The 20009-nt window shown below is 45.6% G+C and overlaps 1 protein-coding gene across 1 annotated transcript in view; it reads left to right on the forward strand.

The window, feature by feature from the left end:
• LOC126475021 (protein scarlet-like) overlaps positions 1-20009 on the forward strand; it is a 210716-nt gene that overhangs the window by 68658 nt on the left and 122049 nt on the right. Inside the window, exon 5 of the mRNA XM_050102561.1 lies at positions 5362-5517. Within this exon, the coding sequence (XP_049958518.1) occupies positions 5362-5517 (156 nt within the window). The remainder of the gene's footprint in view (positions 1-5361; positions 5518-20009) is intronic.

Here is a 20009-nt window from a genome sequence, read left to right on the forward strand (position 1 = left end):
AGAAGTCTTGTTCCTCTTGCCACCGAACTTCACTAATTCCCACTATATCTAACTTTAACCTATCCCTTTCCCTTTTTAAATTTTCTAACCTACCTGTCCGATTAAGGGATCTGACATTCCACGCTCCGACGCGTAGAACGCCAGTTTTGTTTCTCCTGCGACGTCCCCTTGAGTAGTCCCCGCCCGGAGATCCGAATGGGGGACTATTTTACATCCGTAATATTTTACCCAAGAGGACGTAAACAACATTTAACGATACTGTAAAGCTGCATTCCCTTGGGAATAATTACGGCTGTAGTTTCCCCTTGCTTTCAGTCATTCGCAGTACCAGCTCAGCAAGGCCGTTTTGGTTAATGTTACAAGGCCAGATCAGTCAATCATCCAGACTGTTGCCCCTGCAACTACTGAAAAGGCCACTATTCCTCTTCAGGAACCAAACGTTTGTCTGTCCTATCAACAGATACCCCTCTGTTGCGGTTGCACCTACGGTACAGCTATCTGTATTGTTGTGGCACGCAAGCCTCCCCACCAACGACAAGATCCATGGTTCATGAGGGGGGGATTCAATCTCTAATGGGGTGAAATATGGTGTGAAATGTTTAATGAAATGTTGGAAATTCAGTCCCTAAGGGAATGAAATGGCTGACTCATCATCATCCAACCCAAACCGCTAAGGATACAAACTTAAAGTTTGGAGAGGGAGTAAATCTTAAAACATAGCGATCGTTTAAGAAGGGATTGTCTGATGTGACACTCCTAAGGGGGTGAAATAAAGGATGAAAGCCTTTATAAAAGTATGTTACAATTAAGGGAATTTTGGAGCTAGAACTACGAAAACTGGCATTTGGTTTCTGGGTCAGATAAGGAAAATGGGAGTGAAACAGAGGATGACAATTTTTAAGAAAATATTTCATTGCATCAAAAAAATTTAAAGCTAAATTCATGAAAATTGGTATTTCACTTCTCGGTTAGACGTAAATAAATATTTGTTAGGGGATGAAATTTCCTGTGGAAATATTTCCCAAAGAACTCAAAAGACATGATTAACAAAAACTTTGAATGCCATCTACCAGAATCGGTTTTTGGTCAGAAGTAAATTCGGGAAAGACCATGCTTATAATGGCCTTAATTTGCGTGAAAAGCTTGGAAGGTGTTGTAGTTTGTGAACAACATAATAATTTGATTAATTAAAAAAATTCTGGAGGCTATACAGTCTACTCGAGCGAAGCAGCGGGTTCTAAGCCAGTCTTATGTTAAAAATTTAACACAATGAGACAATTATTGCAGTTATAAACTGAGTGTTTGTCTGTAGACAGCGTAACTGACGACGAGCAAATACCCGGAGTTTATTCATCCAGCATTTGAGCACGAAAGAACATGGTGGCTTGCAATAAACTTTACACATAATTTCAAACCTTTAAGAAACTTTTTCTTGCTGACACTCTCCATAAAACTACGAAAAGAAAAAGGTTTATCGCTTGCTATTTTTTTGCTGTTTGTGATGTAAAACTTCAGCAACAGACATGACTTTTTAATTTATTACGTCTTTACTATAGCCGGCAGGTGTGGCCGAGCAGTTCTAGGCGCTTCAGTCTGGAACCGCGCGACCGCTACGGTCGATGGTTCGAATCCTGCCTCGGGCGTGGATGTGTGTGAAGTCCTTAGGTGTACTAGGTTTAAGCAGTTCTAAGTTCTAGGGGACCGATGACCTCACAAGTTAAGTCCCATAGTGCGCAGAAACATTTGTACCATTCTGTCTTTACTATAGACTATTCGCAATGCAGTTTTAAGACAGTATCCACATATACCACTGAATATACATGTGAAAATGTGTCATTGTGCGACAGATTGATCAGGGCCTATGACATCATAAGCATTTAGATGCGTGAACTACTTGTTTTTTCATAAAATGAAGCGCAAGGTACCCAGGCTATATGCATCCCGTGTTTCATACTGAGAGCGCTTAGCGATTCCGAACAAATTTTATGCATAATTTCCGCCTCAGTAGCGTAGCGGTAGAGTTTCCGCTTGTCACGCAGGGGGCCCGGGTTCGATTCCCGGCAGGGGACTGCGTGCTGTTTGTTCTTCGTCATGATTTTCATCATGGCTGACCCGCATGTCGCCGAAGTGGCGTCAACTAAAAAGGACTTGCAATACGGCGGCCGAACTTCCCAACATGGGGCCTCCCGGCCAACAATGCCATACCCTCATTCCTCTTTTTTAAGCATAATTTCAAACTTTTTCTCAACTTTTACTGGAGTAATTGCTGGGCGTTAAATTTTTAACACATTATCTCATTTGTAAAGTAAACACGCGTTTGTAGCTGTATAATGCACGGGAGTTCTAGCCTTTAAAGAACTGGAGGTTTACTGGCATTTGCTAAATGAGCGGCTCGTCTTGCCACAACTCCTGTTGCTCGGATGACGGGATCGGGAGGTACATCACAAGTAGTGACAAGTAGTGACACACATGAAGGCAGCCTAGAGCAATAGCTGAACGTTCGCTATAATTATATTTCATATCGTAACCTGTAAAAGCAACAATTTCACTGAATCGTACTGTGCTGCTAGTTTGACTTACATACACTCTTGCACGAGCTACACTGATAAGCCAGAACAATATGACCGCCTACATAATAGCCGGTATGTCCAACTTTGCCGCGGGTGACAGCGGCGACGCAACGTGGTCTGGGAACGATGAGACCTTGGTAAGTCGCTGGATGGGGTTGGCACCACATCTGCACACACTGGTCACCTAATTCTCGGTAGGGGATGATGAGCTCTAACTACTACTACTACTACGACGTGATCAGGCCCAGTGGGCCGTACGCATCTACAACTTTCCTCCTCCACTGTATTCTGTCCATTGCTGATATCCGCCATCTGTTCACATCTATTGACACTTGGTTTAAATCTTCATGGAGTCCATCCCTCCAACGCTTCTTGGGTCTCCCTGGCGGTCTCTTTCCTGTAGGTGTGAAATCCAGGAGCTTCCGAGGCCATCCGGGCCACATGGCCGGCCCACTACATTCGTTTGGCTTTGACAGTTCCTGCTCTGTTGAGCTGCTGGTATAGTTCCTCAAGCTCTTGGTTGTGTCTGATCCTCTATTTCCCTGTATCTGCATCCAGAACCGGACCGAAGATCTTCCGAAGCACTTTTCTCCCTGACGCCACGTTCAGTCACATCCCAGATGTGTTCGAACGGTTTCAGATCTGGCTAACCAGCACATCAATTGGAACTCACCACACTCCTGGCCTAGTGACATGGCGCATTATCTTGTTGAAAAATGCCGAGAAATGATCATCATGAAGTGGTGTACGTGGTCTGCGACCAGTGTGCGATGCTCCTTGGCGGCAATGTTCCCTTGCACGAGCACCACTGGATCCACGAATGTCCGCGTGAATGCTCCCCAGAGCATAATGTAGCCGCCGCCGCCTTGTCTCCGTCCCGCAGTACAGGCGTCAAGGAGCTGTTCCCATGGAAGACGACGGATTTGTGCCCTCTTATCTTCATGATGAAGAAGGTATCGAGGTCCATCAAACCGTGCAACGCTCTGTTACTACGCCAACGTCCAGTTCCGATGGTCACGTGCCCATCGTGTCGCAGTTGCCGATGCCGTGGTGTTAACATTGCCACGTGCATGGTTCGTCGGATGTCGAGGCCTCTCCTTAGGAGAGTTCGATGCACAGCGTGTTCAGACACACTTGAACTTTGCCCAGCACCGGTCTGATGTTAGTTCCGTCACAGTTCATCGCCTGTCCTATTTTACCAGTCCGTCCAGGCTACGACGTCCGACATCTGTAATGAGGGGTGGCCGCCCAACTCTACGACACCTTAACTCTACGACACCTTAACTCTACGACACCTTGGTATCGCCACGTGTTGAAGACACACACCACAGCACTGTTCGAACACCTGACAAGTCGTGCAGTTTCCAAAACACTCGTGCCGAGGCTTCGGGCCATCAGAAACTGCCCACGGTCAAATAGATCGCGCGCCTTCCCCATTCTACATACGGACAGCATGCTCACTGATACTACATGCACCAAAATGGTTCAAATGGCTCTGAGCTCTATGGGACTTAACATATGAGGTCATCAGTCCCCTAGAACTTAGAACTACTTAAACCTAACTAACCTAAGGACATCACACACACCCATGCCCGAGGCATGATTCGAACCTGCGACCGTAGCGGTCGCACGGTTCCAGACTGAAGCGCCTAGAACCGCTCGGCCACTTCGGCTGGCCACTACATGCACCGTGCGTGTGTCTGACTTGCAGTCATTCCTCGCCTGGTGATGCTACTATTGTCTGGACGGGTTTATATCGACAGTACGGTGGTTGTCATAATGTTCTGGCTGATCAGTGTATATTTCCTTCATTAAGGGGGGTAGGACGTCAAACGGGCCGACTTGAAGCGGGGGAGGCACCACACGACATTTTAATTTCCACTGTCTATACTTTTACAAATAAATTCATAAAAGTTTGTCACCATGACCAGGAAGGATTCAGAATTCACACTCTTAGCAGTGGAACTTCGAAAATAATAACCAAATAATTTCTTTTACTCGTGAAATTTCATCATTTTTTTTCATTTACTAATGGCAGCATTTGTTACTATAGATACACTTTTCTTCATAAGTAAGAGAGATCCTTCTATGAATTTTGCACAGCATACAAACCATGCTTAAAGGTGTATGAAACTCGAGAATTTTCCAAATCTGTTAAAAACTCTGGTAAAAATTGAGGTAATTAACTATAAAATTTGTGTTTTTTTCTAATCGTGAAGTTTAAAATACAACAGCTTATTCGTTTTTTCATAAATTAAATAAATTCTAGAATTTCATACACCTGTAAGTACGGTATGTGTGCTGTGCAAAATTCATCGAAGAATCTCTCTAACTATAGTGTACCTATAGCAACAAATGCTGCCATTAGTAAATGAAAAAAATGATGAAATTTCACACGTAAAAAAATTATTTTGTTAAGTTTTCGAACTTCCACTCCAATGAGTGTGAACCCTGAATCCTTCCTGGTGATGCTGACAAAGTTTTATTAATTTATTTGTAAAAGTATAGACACTGAAAATTAAAATGTCCTGTGATGCCTCTCCTGCTCCAAGTCGGCCCGTTTGACGTCCTACCCCCCCTTAACTCAGATATTACGGAACTCAAACAGATGTTTTCTACGATATGTTGTGGCAAAGAAGTGGTTTGTCATTTAATCTGGTGTTCCTGCTGTGTTTTCACTTTGACAACAATTTCATTTTAAGTGTTGCCCAGTATCAACAGTGAGTGGCCACATCAAGTAGTGGAATTAGCAAGGGCCTGTTTTCTAGCTTTCCCGCTGCTGTCTGCACAGGCGCGGCTGAAGATGGACCGCCGGACGCGCAGCAGCACCCGCGACCGGCAGCTGCAGCAGCTGCTGCAGCAGCTGGGGCTGGAGGACCGTGCCGACGCGCGCATCGACGGCGCCCTGTCCGGCGGCGAGCGGAAGAGGCTTGCCTTCGCGGCAGAGGTGAGCGCTGCTCGTTCTGTGCTCTGTGCTCAACCCCTCGAACTCGCTAACGCAACGGCCTAACTTCTCTGAAATGCCCCGCTTAACCCGCAGGACAGGACAGATAGAATAAATTGTGGAAAAATTCCAAAATAAGGGGCTGTCAGTTACACTAGAACATACAACTTTATTATTTGACCAAACATTACAATAGGCGAAAAAATTTTTTTTAAACACTCAGCTTTAAGCTTTGGGACTTAATTACCTACTGAAAGCCACTTTAATTTAAAAACGGTCGACGGCCAATAACTTAAAACGCAAGCATAATCAGAAATTTAAAAGGCAAGCTTTATCTTAAAACAGTTCTTTAGTTAGGCTGAAGTAAACAAGTTAAGGCCAAACACTTAAATCTCCGCCGGCCGGAGTGGCCGAGCGGTTCTAGGCGCCACAGTCTGGAATCGCGCGAACGCTACGGTCGCAGGTTCGAATCCTGCCTCGGGCATGGATGTGTGTGATGTCCTTCGGTTGGTTAGGTTTAAGTAGTTCTAAATTCTAGGGGACTGATGACCTCAGAAGTCAAGTCCCATAGTTCTCAGAGCCATCTGAACCATCTGAACTTAAATCTCCAAAACATTATTTTTTTAAATACCAAAGTCCTTACGTGAAACACTTCTTTAATTTAGGCTGAAGGCCTTAAGAAGCAACAACTGAAACTCAAACCGGCTGAAGGCCGAAAACTTAAAAATTCAATAGGTTGAAGTAAACAAGTTATATTCGAATCGGCTGAAGGCCGAAGACAAAAAAAATTTTTTTAAAAAAAAAATGCCGAAGGTCTTGCGTGAAACAGTACTTTAAATGGTTCAAATGGCTCTGAGCACTATGGGACTCAACATCTTAGGTCATAAGTCCCCTAGAACTTAGAACTACTTAAACCTAACTAACCTAAGGACATCACACACACCCATGCCCGAGGCAGGATTCGAACCTGATACCGTAGCAGTCCCGCGGTTCCGAACTGCAGCGCCAGAACCGCTAGACCACCGCGGCCGGCCTGTACTTTAAACTAGGCTAAAGGCCTTAACAGTAAAACAACTCTAATTTAAAACACAAAACCGGTTAGAAGCCATACAAGTACCAACAACAAGAACAAATGTAAAAAAATGGTAGTACACATAAGAACGCCCAGATGTTCGGGGGTGGACATGTAATTCAAACACTAACGCTCGACTAGGTGAGACAGCCAGTCGGGCCAACCATTCACGATACTACGACAACCCAACCGACCAACAGTCAGCGGACCCACCGACAAGATAACTTCCACTTCACCCGACCAGGGCACAACAGGGACCTCAACGGCACAACGTGGAAGATATTGGCGCCCACAACCAATAATACACGCAGCTGTCAAACTACATACCCTGCTGAACAGCAACAACACGATGAGGAAACTACACTGCCTGAAATTTACTTCAACGCCCAGGGCAGATAACGGTAACGGCCACAAGGCAAAAGATTCCGCTGGTGCACTTCAATTCAAATAACCAAATACAGTGAAACTCCACCGGACGGTGGCTAGAATTTTCCAACTTGAAAACCGCGATGTTGCTCGCCGGAATATCCCAACCGCCGGCAACGAACTCCAAACGACACAATGTGAAGTGTCTTGACATGCTGGTAGGTTAAATCAAAACTCAACTGTCGTGTCGAGGGTCGGTGAGCCACGGACCTCGTAGCAATGGGAACAGCTCCACATTCTCCGACACCGCGCAGAGACCGCCAGCGGGCCCCGATCAAACTACGCCCCGCGAGAATTCCTCACTGCTCCACGCCAACCGACCGACTCCTCAGAGCCAGTACTGCGACAACACTTAAACTAACTTGTCAGTCAAAATCACACAAACTATACACAGTTTCACGAACACTTGCACGAAGTACTAGACAATACTAACGGCAGTGACTGTACAATAACAGTGACGAATCACGAGTCGGTACACACAGCCCACCCATTGGCGATCGCCGGCCAAATACACGTCGTGCGGCAAGACGACCAACCGACGACCAACCAAAGTCGTCGCCACTCCAATCATGTGTGTCGGCAACCGTCGGGCGAGCCATGGCGGTCCGGACCTCACTGCTGCCGCGCCCCGACTGAACTTGGGCCGCGTGCCAACTCAAACACTGCCAGGTCCCCAACTAACAACACACGACGACCGGGAAGTAACAGCAGTCCAGCAAAGATAATACGGCAGGGCCTATATCGATAAGTGCTGCATAGTGCTCAGAGCCATTTTTGATAAGAGCTGCGGCTGCCGCTCACGGGCAGGCAAGGTATAAAATAAATAAATAAAAAATAAAATATTAATTATTAATTATGTATGATAGTGACTGGATGTAATTAATATTTGCTTACCTGGAACGTGGACGTTTAATTATTCGGTATCAGACGCTTGACAATGGCTTTTTCGTAAATGTAATGTTATTCGTAGTTGACCGTGAAATAAGACTCAAATAATCGGACTTTGGATTTAAATCGTTTCCAAAGACTGCTGCGGTAGGTGCGGACTCAAATCTAAATCTCAATATTAGAATAATTTGCCAGCCATGTCAATACGTCGTACGGAGGTGACTGTCAACTAAACATAGAAAGTTTACACAGTTAGTTAAATCAGATATATTCAACGAATAAGCCTACAGTTAAATAATTCTACTTACTTTCATAAATATAAATTCTTTACAGAATCGAGTGCCTAGTAAGATTGCAACTCGCAGTGTTCTTATATAACATTAAATATGGCGGTGTGCCAGTTAATAAAATATACGTGCTTCCCGCACCACTTGTCCAAGACCTCTCCTTCTTAATGAAACATAAGAGTATCGTAATTGTGTTTTTGTTTTATCAGCGACACAGCGCCGCAGTTCTGTGCCATAGGCTTTATTTATTTGTCACAGATTAATTATTTAATTAAGATTTCGCGTTTCCGAGGAAACTCACGCACGGCATGCAAATGTGCCTTTATAAAGGCAGCAACTCAATGATACCAGTAATTAAAAAATTAACATAACGAGGTGGCAGTACTGTAAAAACAAGATGCAAAATAAGATATGGCACTAACACGAGCCACGCATGGCTCATCACCATCTTGTATCTCAAGAAGTAGGTCACAGATGTAACAGAAAATCCGTAGAGCTGTATCTCGCCGCTATTCGGAAGGTTACATATGCACTCCGTAAGCCACTGTCCGGCTGCTGTCTGAATCTGTTAACTATTCTATTCAGCATGCAACGGCGCGGTTGTTTGTGGTTCGTCCCACAGAAACAATGCCATTCACGTTGCGGTAATTTCTTCTTCTGCAGTCAGGTCCACAGTACAACCAGCAGCATTACTCGTATGTAATGGGTGCAACAAATGTTTTTTCAGTATCACGTTAAGTTGAACGATCAACTGAAAGGTAGTTTACGAGTGAAAACTTCAATATATTGTCAGTTGTTTGAGACCAATACACTGCCAGTTCCGTGGTAACTTAAAGTATCAGTATCCGCATTGACACGGTCACATTCACTCATTATAGCCAGCTTTTGGTGGTTAACCGAAACCGATAGCAAAAAGATTTCAAAACGGTTTTCACACAATTTGACCACTATGAATGTTCAGTTTGCGGTCACCGCTTATATATCACGGCACGCGTATTTTGGTTATTCAACAGCCACAGTTTACAATTAAAAACGGAATTTCAAGTTTTCGTCTTCCTCACACGTTCTCATTTATGTTGCGACACTCCTCAATCAAATTTGTAATCACTATCCCACAAAATTTGCACATCTATTCAGAGCTCCTTATATCCGCGTCTGAACATGATAGAACCTGAGCTCCGAACTGCGCTTAGACTTCACAGCTCAATTCTCTACTCGTATTTTGATACGCGCGAACGTACTGTTATCTGATTGGCTCATATACATCGCAACAATCCAATTTTAGTACTCAGCTGTGCAATCACACGTCTTTTATTTTTGTCACATTTTAATAGCTTTTATGAACGATGTATCAAAAGAACAAATTCATAAAATTGACGAGTATGAAAAAGATTGCCTCTTAAATAACAAAATTCTCATAAAATATTTCTCGAAACTGCCTGGCAGATTAAAACTGTGTGCCGCACCGAGACTCGATATCGGGACCTTTGCCTTTCGTGGCTAGGTGCCCTGCCAACTGAGCTACCCAAGCACAACTCACGCCCCTTCCTCACAGCTTTACTTCTGCCAGTGTCTCGTCTCCTACCTTCCAAACTTTACAGAATCTCTCCTGCGAACCTTGCAGAACTAGCACTCCTGAAAGAAAGGATATTGCGCAGACATGGCTTAGCCACAGCCTGGGGAATGTTTTCAGAATGAGCACTTGCCCGCGAAAGGCAAAGGTCCCGAGTTCTAGTCTCGGTCCGGCACACAGTTTTAATCTGCCAGGCAGTTTAATATCAGCGCGCACTCCGCTGCAGAGTGAAAATCTCATTCTGAACATATTTACTGTTTTCTCAGTCCATAAACTGGCTAGTTGCACTTTACAATTTGCCCTGAGTATGATTTACTCTCTCAGTACACAGTTCTCACGCTAACGTATTCTCAGTTAGCAGACATAAGAATACTCATTTATCTTATACTTCCATTCACACCATCATTCACGCTAATAACTAAACAAATTAGCAATAATTAATTAAAGTCGCAATAATCACAACAAATACAATTTTGTTTCCAAAATGTACAGTTTTAATTGCCTGATAATTTCGTAGTCCGTAAGATGCTGGGACCACTCCGCCACGGTCGTAACTACTTGCAACCAGCTACTGGATCAGAGCGCATCTGTCACGCCACAACCATGGCTCATTATATCTATCTGCTCGCTTCTGTCTCTTACTTAGGCACGATGCAAGGCGCTAAGCTCATGCATATTTAAACATCGGTAACATTATCCTGAAGCTGTTCATATCCATATAGGACTTTTCAGTATTCCTGCTCATTGCACAAATAAAGGTAAATATGTATATGCCGGCCGGTGTGGCCGAGCGGTTCTAGGCGCTACAGCCTAGAACCGCGCCACCGCTACGGTCGCAGGTTCGAATCCTGCCTCGGGCATGGATGTGTGTGATGTCCTTAGGTTAGTTAGGTTTACGTAGTTCTAAGTTCTAGGGGACTGATGATCTCAGAAGTTAAGTCCCATAGTGCTTAGACCCATTTGAACCAAATACGTATATTTCCAATCAAAACAGGGTACTTTATGAAATTATTGGCGCAATGGTAGAGACAAGCTGGAAAAACACTGTACTGAGTTGTTTAGAAAGCTGTTCTTTCCTATTCATCTGCTGACAATGTTCCTTTTGCCGTCCTTTCCCCATAGCTGCTCTCTGTAAGCAGGTGATCTGTACATCGTCCGCCCATAGGGACAGCACCTGTTTCTACAAAATACTCATAGCTGCCAGTCCCCCACGTCTGGACTCTGTGGTTGCATTTGGCACTGTGTCACGTCCGCGCTCACCCCAGTCAAGACAATCGGCATTTCTTGGTACACCTGGCATCTGAAGAAGTAGTGATGCAATGCTTCCTTCGATTCTTGAATATCAAACGCTTCTTTTCCGACTGTATGCAGGCATCACCGCTTCATCACTGACTGAAATAATGCTGCCCTACGCTGGGACAACATAGTAAATCTGCAGTGGCCGAGTTATGAATGTAATACCACTACTCATGACTTATGATGAGATGAAAATCTCGACTCCGACTTCATGCTGTATTGTGGAAGGTACACTTCAGCAAAGGCTTCAGAGTACCATAAAACACAACACTCGCAATAGTGATTGTGCCATTTGTATCAAAATGGCCACGAATAAGACATATACTGAGAGGCGGTATATAGTCAATGTTCTCACATTCTATTACTCAGTCCGCTATGTATACTGAAGAGCCAAAGAAACTGGTACACCTGCCTAATATCGTGTAGATCCCTCGCGAGGACGCAGAAGTCCTGCAACACGACGTGCCATGGACTCGACTAATGTCTGAAATAGTGCTGGAGGGAATTGACACCATGAATCCTGTCCATAAATCCCTAAGAGTACGTCGGGGTGGAGATCTCTTCTGAACAGCACGTTGCGAAGCATCTCAGATATGCTGAATAATGTTCATGTCTGGGGAATTAGGTGCCCAGCGGTGTTGTTTAATCTCAGAAGAGTGTTCCTGGAGCCACTCTGTAGCAATTCTGGACGTGTGGGGCGTCGCATTGTCCTGGCGGAATTGCCCACGTCCGTCAGAAGGCACAATGGACGTGGACGGATGCATGTGATCAGACAGGATGCTTAAGTACGTGTCACCTGTCAGAGTGTCGTATCTAGACGTATCAGAGGTTCCATATCACTCGAACTACACACGCCGGACACCATTACAGAGCCTCAAACAGTTTGAACTGTCCGATGCAGATATGCAGGGCCCATCGATTATTGAGGTTGTCCATAACCGTACAAATGGCTGGTTCAAATGGCTCTGAGCACTATGGGAATCAACTGCTGTGGTCATCAGTCCCCTAGAACTTAGAACTACTTAAACCTAGCTAACCTAAGGACATCACACACATCCATGCCCGAGGCAGGATTCGAACCTGCGACCGTAGCAGTCGCACGGTTCCGGACTGCGCGCTTAGAAGCGCGAGACCACCGCGGCCGGCTAACCGTACACGTCCATCCGCTAGATACAATTTGAAACGAGAATCGTCTGACCAGGTAACATGTTTCCAGTCATCAACAGTCCAATTTCGTTGTTGTCGGACCCAGACGAGGCGTAAAGCTTTGTGTCGTGCAGTCATCAACAGTACACGAGTGGGTCTTAGGCTCCGAAAACCCATATCGATGATGTTTCGTTGAATGGTTCGCAGGCCGACATTTGTTGACGGCCCAGCACCGAAAACTACAGCAATTTGCGGAAGGGTGGCACTTCTGTCACGTTGAACGATTCTCTTCAGTCGTCGTTGGTCCCGTTCTTGCACGATCTGCCGCAGCGATGTCGGAGATCTGATGTTTTACCGGATTCCTGATATTCAGAGCACACACGCAGAATGGTCGTACGGGAAAGTCCACACTTCATCGCATCCTCAGAGATGCTGTGTCACATCACTCGTGCACCGCCAATAACACCACGTTCAAACATACGTAAGTCTCTATAACCTGCCATTGCAGCAGCAGTAACCGATCTAACAACTACGACAGATACTTGTTGTCTTATATAGGCGCTGCCAATCGCAGCGCCGATTTTTATTTTATCTTTACATATCTCTGTATTTGAATACTCCTATACCAGTTTCTTTCGCGCTCAGTGTACAAGACATAACTCTGGTTCGAAAGACAGCCGATGTTAGCTACAGTATTCGAAAAGTTTCATTGTGAATCAATGTCCTACTCAAGTTAATGGATATTTCCAAGAAATTCTAAGTCCTGTTACCTGTGGAAGACTGGAGCTAGTTGTAACTAGAAGGCTGGACGTCTGTTCTGGGAGTAGAACCACCGATTGACTGTTCAGGGGATTCCCTTTTGTTGGTCCGGGCAGTCCATACAAATACCTGGCGGAAAAAAGGTATCGAGCGAAGCTCTGTATCCGCGTATGTGATTGCACCTGAAAAGTGGGGTGGCAAAAGTAGGCTAGACCGAAACATTGTCTCGCTGCTTAACGCCTGTTGAGAGGGCAACCCAAATGTCACGGCTGTATCGCAGGCAACTCTGAGCCCCGCGGGATTCAGCACTCGCGTGCTGACACATTTACATTGAAGAGAATTAACGCGTCAACTTTCGAAACCCCCATTGCGATGTATAAGTCTGAAATTTGGCTCAAAGAAGCCTACAATCTCCTGTGTAGTGGTGCAAAAGCGTGGTGTCCTCCGAAGTCACTCCTGGGTTCGACGAAGCTTCAAACACATGCGAAAAGATGGCCACAACTCGGAAGTTCATGTGACCTGTAAGGTGGGCTAATGATGTGACATTGGCTCCAAATTTCATCACAATTCTGCCCAATGCCGCCGTAGACGTGTCACACATTTCAACCCTTCGTTTGACGCCTCTACGATGGAGCTCACTGCCGCGACACTCGGCGTTTAAATTACGCGGATTTATTGTGCGTAATTGAGGAAAACATTCCAGACACACGAAGAGGCCTCAGGAAGTAGCATATTGTGCGTCAATGAAACCATCCTTTTATTTGGGCTTTGATTCCCACACATTTCGCATCCGAAAACGAAAGTTCGGAATGCGATGAGCAAGGAAAGACGTTCTTGGCAACCAATGGCACTGCTGAAACCCTAGGACGTTTCAGCCTTTCTCTAATGACACTGTGAGACTGCTTCTTCACTGAGCGTGGTCTCACCCCTTTGTAGTGCAGCGCGGCAGCAATTTTTGCTTTCATTTGCAGAGACCAGAGACAGTTTAAAAGAGGCACTAGAGACGGCAGTTTAAAAGTAATCGGCGTGACACGATGCAACAAAGGGTACTTGCACTTAAAGTCCTCCTGTTTTCCACCCTCCTGTGGTGAGGTCATGGGGACGTAACTTTAATATATACGCGAATAAATCGGCAAAGGGTCTGTCTAAGATCCTTCCAGTTCGGCAACATCCTCGGCAACACCCACGCACCTTAACTGAGCACATTACAAATGTATCCGTCAAAAACTTCGGCTTACTTCCAGTCTTGCGGCTGCTCCTGCGGCTGAGGTGTTAGGCAACCACTTACAAACCCCTTCGATGAGGTTTGCTTACCATAAGGCGCTAGAGCAGTCGAGTTGCTGAAATGTTGTCGAAGTTTCCGACAGACACATTCAAACCTTATCAGCTAAGTTGCATGGCTAGCACCGATGGTATTGCCAAACTCATACGTGATTACATTTTCACGCAATTTGGGTGCATAGATCGTGAGAAATCAGTTCCCAGAACAACCACCTCTGGTCGTAATAACGGCCTTGATACGCCTCGGCATTGAGTCAAACAGAGCTTGGATGGCGTCTACAGGTACAGCTGCCCACGCAGCTTCAACACGATACCACAGTTCATCAAGAGTAGTGACTGGAGTATTGTGACGAGCCAGTTGCTCGGTCACCACTGAGCCGACGATTTCAGTTGGTGAGAGATCTGGAGGAAGTGCTGACCAGGGCAGCAGTCGAACGTTTTCTGTATCCAGAAAGGCCCGTACAGGACCTGCAACATGCGGTCGTGCATTATCCTGCTGAAATGTAGGGTTTCGCAGGGATCGAATGAAGGGTAGAGCCACGGGTCTTAAAAAATCCTGAAATGTAACGTCCACTGTTCAAAGTGCCGTCAATGCGAACAAGAGGTGACCGAGACGTGTAACCAATGGCACTCCATACCATCGCGCCGGGTGATACGCCACTATGGCGATGACGAATACACGCTTCCAATGCGCGTTCACCGCGATGTCGCCAGACGCGGATGCGACCATCATGATGCTGTAAACAGAACCTGGATTCATCCGAAAAAATGACGTTTTGCCATTCGTGCACCCAGGTTCGTCGTTGAGTACACCATCACAGGCGCTCCTGTCTGTGATGCAGCGTCAAGGGTAACCGCAGCCACGGTCTCCGAGCTGACAGTCCATGCTGCTGCAAGCGTCGTCGAACTGTTCGTGCAGATGGTAGTTGTCTTGCAAACGTCCCCATCTGTTGACTCAGGGATCGAGACGTGGCTGCACGATCCGTTACAGCCATGCGAATAAGATGCCTGTCATCTCGACTGCTAGTGATACGAGGCCGTTTGGATGCAGCACGGCGTTCCGTATTACCTTCCTGAGCCCACCGATTCCAAATTCTGCTAACAGTCATTGGATCTCGACCAACGCTAGCAGCAATGTCGCGATACGATAAACCGCAATCGCGATAGGCAACAATCCGACCTGTATCAAAGTCGGAAACGTGATGGTACGCATTTTTCCTCCTTACACGAGGCATCATAACGACGTTTCACCGGGAAACGCCGGTCAACTGCTGTTTGTGTATGAGAAATCGGTTGGAAACTTTTCTCATGTCAGCACGTTGTGGGTGTCGTTACCGGCGCCAACCTTGTGTGAATGCTCTGAAAAGCTAACCATTTGCATATCATGGCATCCTCTTCCTGCTGGTTAAATTTCGCGTGTGTAGCACGTCATCTTCGTGGTGTAGAAATTTTAATGGCCACTAGTGTAGTTCCAAGTCTAGGGGTTTGATGACCTCAGGCGTTAAGTCCAATAGCGCTTAGAGGAATTATAATTTGAACCACAATGTCCTTAGAGAAGAGGTGACACATGCGACGGTATCAGTAGTGTAAAGGGTTATAGTGGTTAAAATTCTTCTGGGTATTATGCCGCGTCATTGCTAAAAACTAACAACAATAATAAACTAAAACCGACGTTTCGGCCGAGTTGCAACGGCCTTCTTCAGGGCCCTGGGAAGGCCGTAGCAAAACGTTGGTTTTAGTTTACTATTGTTGTTAGTTTTAGCAATGAGGCGGCATAATACCCAGAAGAATTTTAATCACCATTACACCGGCCGCGGAAGCTTACGTTCAGTGTCAAGGGTTGCCAGGAACCACTTCCTCTTGTTCATCGCACTTCGAACTGTCGTTTTCGACAGCGCAGTGTGTGGGAATCAACGCCCAAAATAAAGGGGTTGTTTCGTTGACGCCCTTTAAGCAGCCTCCTTAGCCATTTTCGTATCGACTCTGCGGCGGTGTGTCTGGATTGTTTTCCTCGGCCAACTGTAAGATAACGGCGTTTCTGACCTCCATCGCAGAGGCGTCAAAATAAGGGGAGAAATGTAACAGGAGCTGTGACGACCTTCCCATCGTGTGACGTGTCCACTGTCGCTTTGGACAGGTTTGTGTTCTGGCGTGACCAAAAGCTCCGGAACGAAGATGAAGAACGCTATAGCAGAAAAGCCTGTGAAACGACATCAGCCGATGATGCGCTGATTAGGACCGCACCACAAGATGAGCGCCCTACAGCCGAAAAGAAAATAAGTTCCGCTCCTGCCGGCCTCGACCGCATAGTATTAACTCAGTTCTACATGGAGATTAGGAGATCAGCACAGTATTAGCACAGTACTAGACCCGGCCCAGCGGAGAGCATTACGATAGCAGTGACGTGTGATCTATATCAGTTGCTTACATGGACAGCAAAAGATTTTGATTGTTTGCACGTCACTCATCGCTTGCGACACCATTGTAAATTCAAAGTTAAATATTGTCAATCTTCGATTAAGTTTTGGGTGTGCAGCCGCAAGAATTGTCCTTCTTGTTCTAATATTTCGGCTGAATAACGTTCAGCCTACTTCAGAGTGAGCCGCAAGACTGCCGCTTCAGTGCTCGCTTCGTCCCTTTATACTCGTGTATCGCGCGACTGCGCATGCGGCCACAGATGCAAATGCGCCAGAGATGTTGGTCGGCGGCAGACGTGCACAATGCGGGAGTTACATCTATAACCCCTCAGAAGATTTGTGTTGGCATGTCGATATATCATTGTGAGGTGCACTGTGACGACGTCTTTGTGAATTTATTACAGCAAGTGCCGGATTCCACGATTTATCAAGGTTGAAACCACTATCTCTATTAATGAAATTGGTCGTCAAGCGAATTTCAATTGCCTCCTTCACTATCGAGTCCCAAAAAGATGATGTAGTTGTCAAAATTTCAACGTTGTCATACAAGAAACTGACACCAGTGTCAATACAGTGCTCTGCCACTGCCGACTTGTTAGGTTGTAAAAGTCGTGTGTACCTCTGGTGTTCTGTACCTCGTTCTTGGTCAGTACGAATTGTTTGTCCGATGTACGCAAGGCCACATTCACATGGAATATTGTAAACTCCAGATTTCTGGAGCAGCAAATCATCTTTGATGGAGCCCACGAGTGTTGCTGTCTTGGGTGGAGGACGAAAAATCACTTTTACTTTGTGTCTGCTGAGAATCCGTCCTATTTTTGACGAGAGGCTACCCACATATGGCAGGAAGGCCATCGATTTATAGGTTTCTTCGTCTTCTTCTGCTTTCTTTGTGGCCTCTTTCTGTTTCATCTTCAGTGCCTTCTGTGTTTGCTGTGGGGAGTACCCATTGTCTTCAAACACTCTTTGTAAGTGGGAAAGTTCATGTTGCAGACTGCTTTCGTCAGAAATAATAAGCGCTCTGTGGGTCAGAGTTCGGAGAACACTCACCGTCTGGGCAGGATGGTGGCAGCTATCTGCTCGTAAATACAAAACCGTGAGCGTTGGCTTCCGACACACTTCATGTCCCAAAGTGTCAACCTCTCTGCGCCGAAGCAGAACACCCAACAATGGAAGGCATCACTCCTTTTCAATTTCCATTGTGAACTTTATTTGATCGTAGAGGGAGTTCAGATGTCTTACAAAGAGTGTTTGAAGACAATGGGTACTCCCCACAGCAAACACAGAAGGCACTGAAGATGGAACAGAAAGAGGCCACAAAGACGACAGAAGAAGACGAAGACACCTTTACATCGATGGCCTTCCTGCCATATGTGGGTAGCCTCTCATCAAAAATAGGACGGATTCTCAGCAGACACAATGTAAAAGTGATTTTTCGTCCTCCACCCGAGACAGCAGCACTCGTGGGCTCCATCAAAGATGATTTGATGCTCCAAAAATCTGGAGTTTACAATATTCCATGTGAATGTGGCCTTGCTTACATCGGACAAACAACTCGTACTGACCAAGAACGAGGTACAGAACACCAGAGGTACACACGACTTTTACAACCTAACTAGTCGGCAGTGGCAGAGCACTGTATTGACACTGGTCACAGTTTCTTGTATGACAACGTTGAAATTTTGGCAACTACATCATCACTCGATAGTAAAGGAGGCAACTGAAATTCGCTTGACGACCAATTTCATTAATAGAGATAGTGGTTTCAACATTGATAAATCATGGAATCCGGCACTTGGTGTAATAAACTCACAAAGACGTCGTCACAGTGCACAACACAATGATACATCGACATGCCAACACAGATCGACTGCGGAGTCATAGTTTAACTCTCTCACTTTGCACGCCTCTGCCGCCGACCAACGTCTCCGGCGCTTTTGGATCTGTGGCCGCATGCGCAGTTGCGCGCTACACGGGTATAAAGGGACGTAGCGAGCACTGGAGCGGCAGTCTTGCGGCTTACTCTGAAGAAGGCTGAACGTTATACAGCAGAAATATTAGAAGAAGAAGGAGAATTCTTGCGGCTGCACACCCGAAACTTAATGGAACAGTCTTTGCGCTGCCAAAACCTGAAGATTTACACTTCCAATTTTTGTTATAAAAACTATTAATGTGATTTGCTCGAATTGTTGCATTGCTATCGAAGAAAGCAGCATCCTTTAGGCACCCTATGAGCTACGAGTGTGCGGGCTCCCACAGCTTGTGGTGCCAGTGTGACACATTTGCTCACCTCATGCCTCACGTGTACTTCTCAGGTGTGTCCTTTTTTTGGCACGTGTCGACACCTTGCTATACGAAGCGTCGTCGATTCCTGGGGTGAATTCAGGGGGCGCCACACTTTTCTACCATTACAGAAGAAGACCGTAGGCTCCTTTGAGTCTATTTTCAAACTTATGCATCACAATGGGAGACAATTCCAGGCCTGTGAAAAATTGATTCTTTAATTTTGTTGCGCAAGGCAAAATCGAGCTGGGTGCAAACCTCATCTTCAGAGACTCTGGTTACCGGTTGGGCAAGGTTTGGAATCCCATGCATAAGTACGAGGGTCACTCCAAAAGAAATGCACACTATTTTTTCTTAAATCCACCTTTTATTCTACATGTTTGAAAGTTTTACAGTGTGTAGATACATCCCTTAGGATCAATATTTTCATTTATCCACATAAATTCGATCCCTCTCAACTGCCTTACGCCATCTTGGAACAAGCGCCTGTATACCCGCACGGTAACATTCTGGACCAACCTGTTTGAGCCACTGTTTGGCAGCGTGCTCAAGGGAGTCATCATCTTCAAACCTTGTTCCACGAAGAGAGTTTTTCAGTTTACCAAAGAGATAATAGTCACATGGTGCCAGGTCAGGACTGTAAGGCAGGTCTTTCAGTTTTGTCCATCCGAGTTTTGCGATCGCTTCCACGGTTTCTTGACTGACATGTGGCCGTGTATTGTCGCGCAACAGCGAAACATCCTGATTTTGCCGACATGGTCGAACACGACGCAGTCGAGCTTGAAGGTTCTTCAGTGTCGTCTCATATGCATCAGAATTTAAGGTGGTACCATTTGGCATGATGTCCACAATCAAGAATCCTTCGGAATCGAAACACACCGTAGCCATAACTTTTCCAGCAGAAGGTGTAGTTTTGAATGGTTTTTTTTTTCTTGGGTGAATTTGCATGATGCCACTCCATTGATTGCCTGTTCGTCTCTGGTGAAAAATGATGGAACCATGCTTCATCACCTGTCACAATTTTTCCAAGAAATTCATCTCCACCATTCTCGTAGTGTTCCACAAGT

Source organism: Schistocerca serialis, chromosome 4 (assembly GCF_023864345.2).
Source record: "Schistocerca serialis cubense isolate TAMUIC-IGC-003099 chromosome 4, iqSchSeri2.2, whole genome shotgun sequence".
In the NCBI taxonomy this organism is placed as follows: Eukaryota; Metazoa; Arthropoda; class Insecta; order Orthoptera; family Acrididae; genus Schistocerca; species Schistocerca serialis.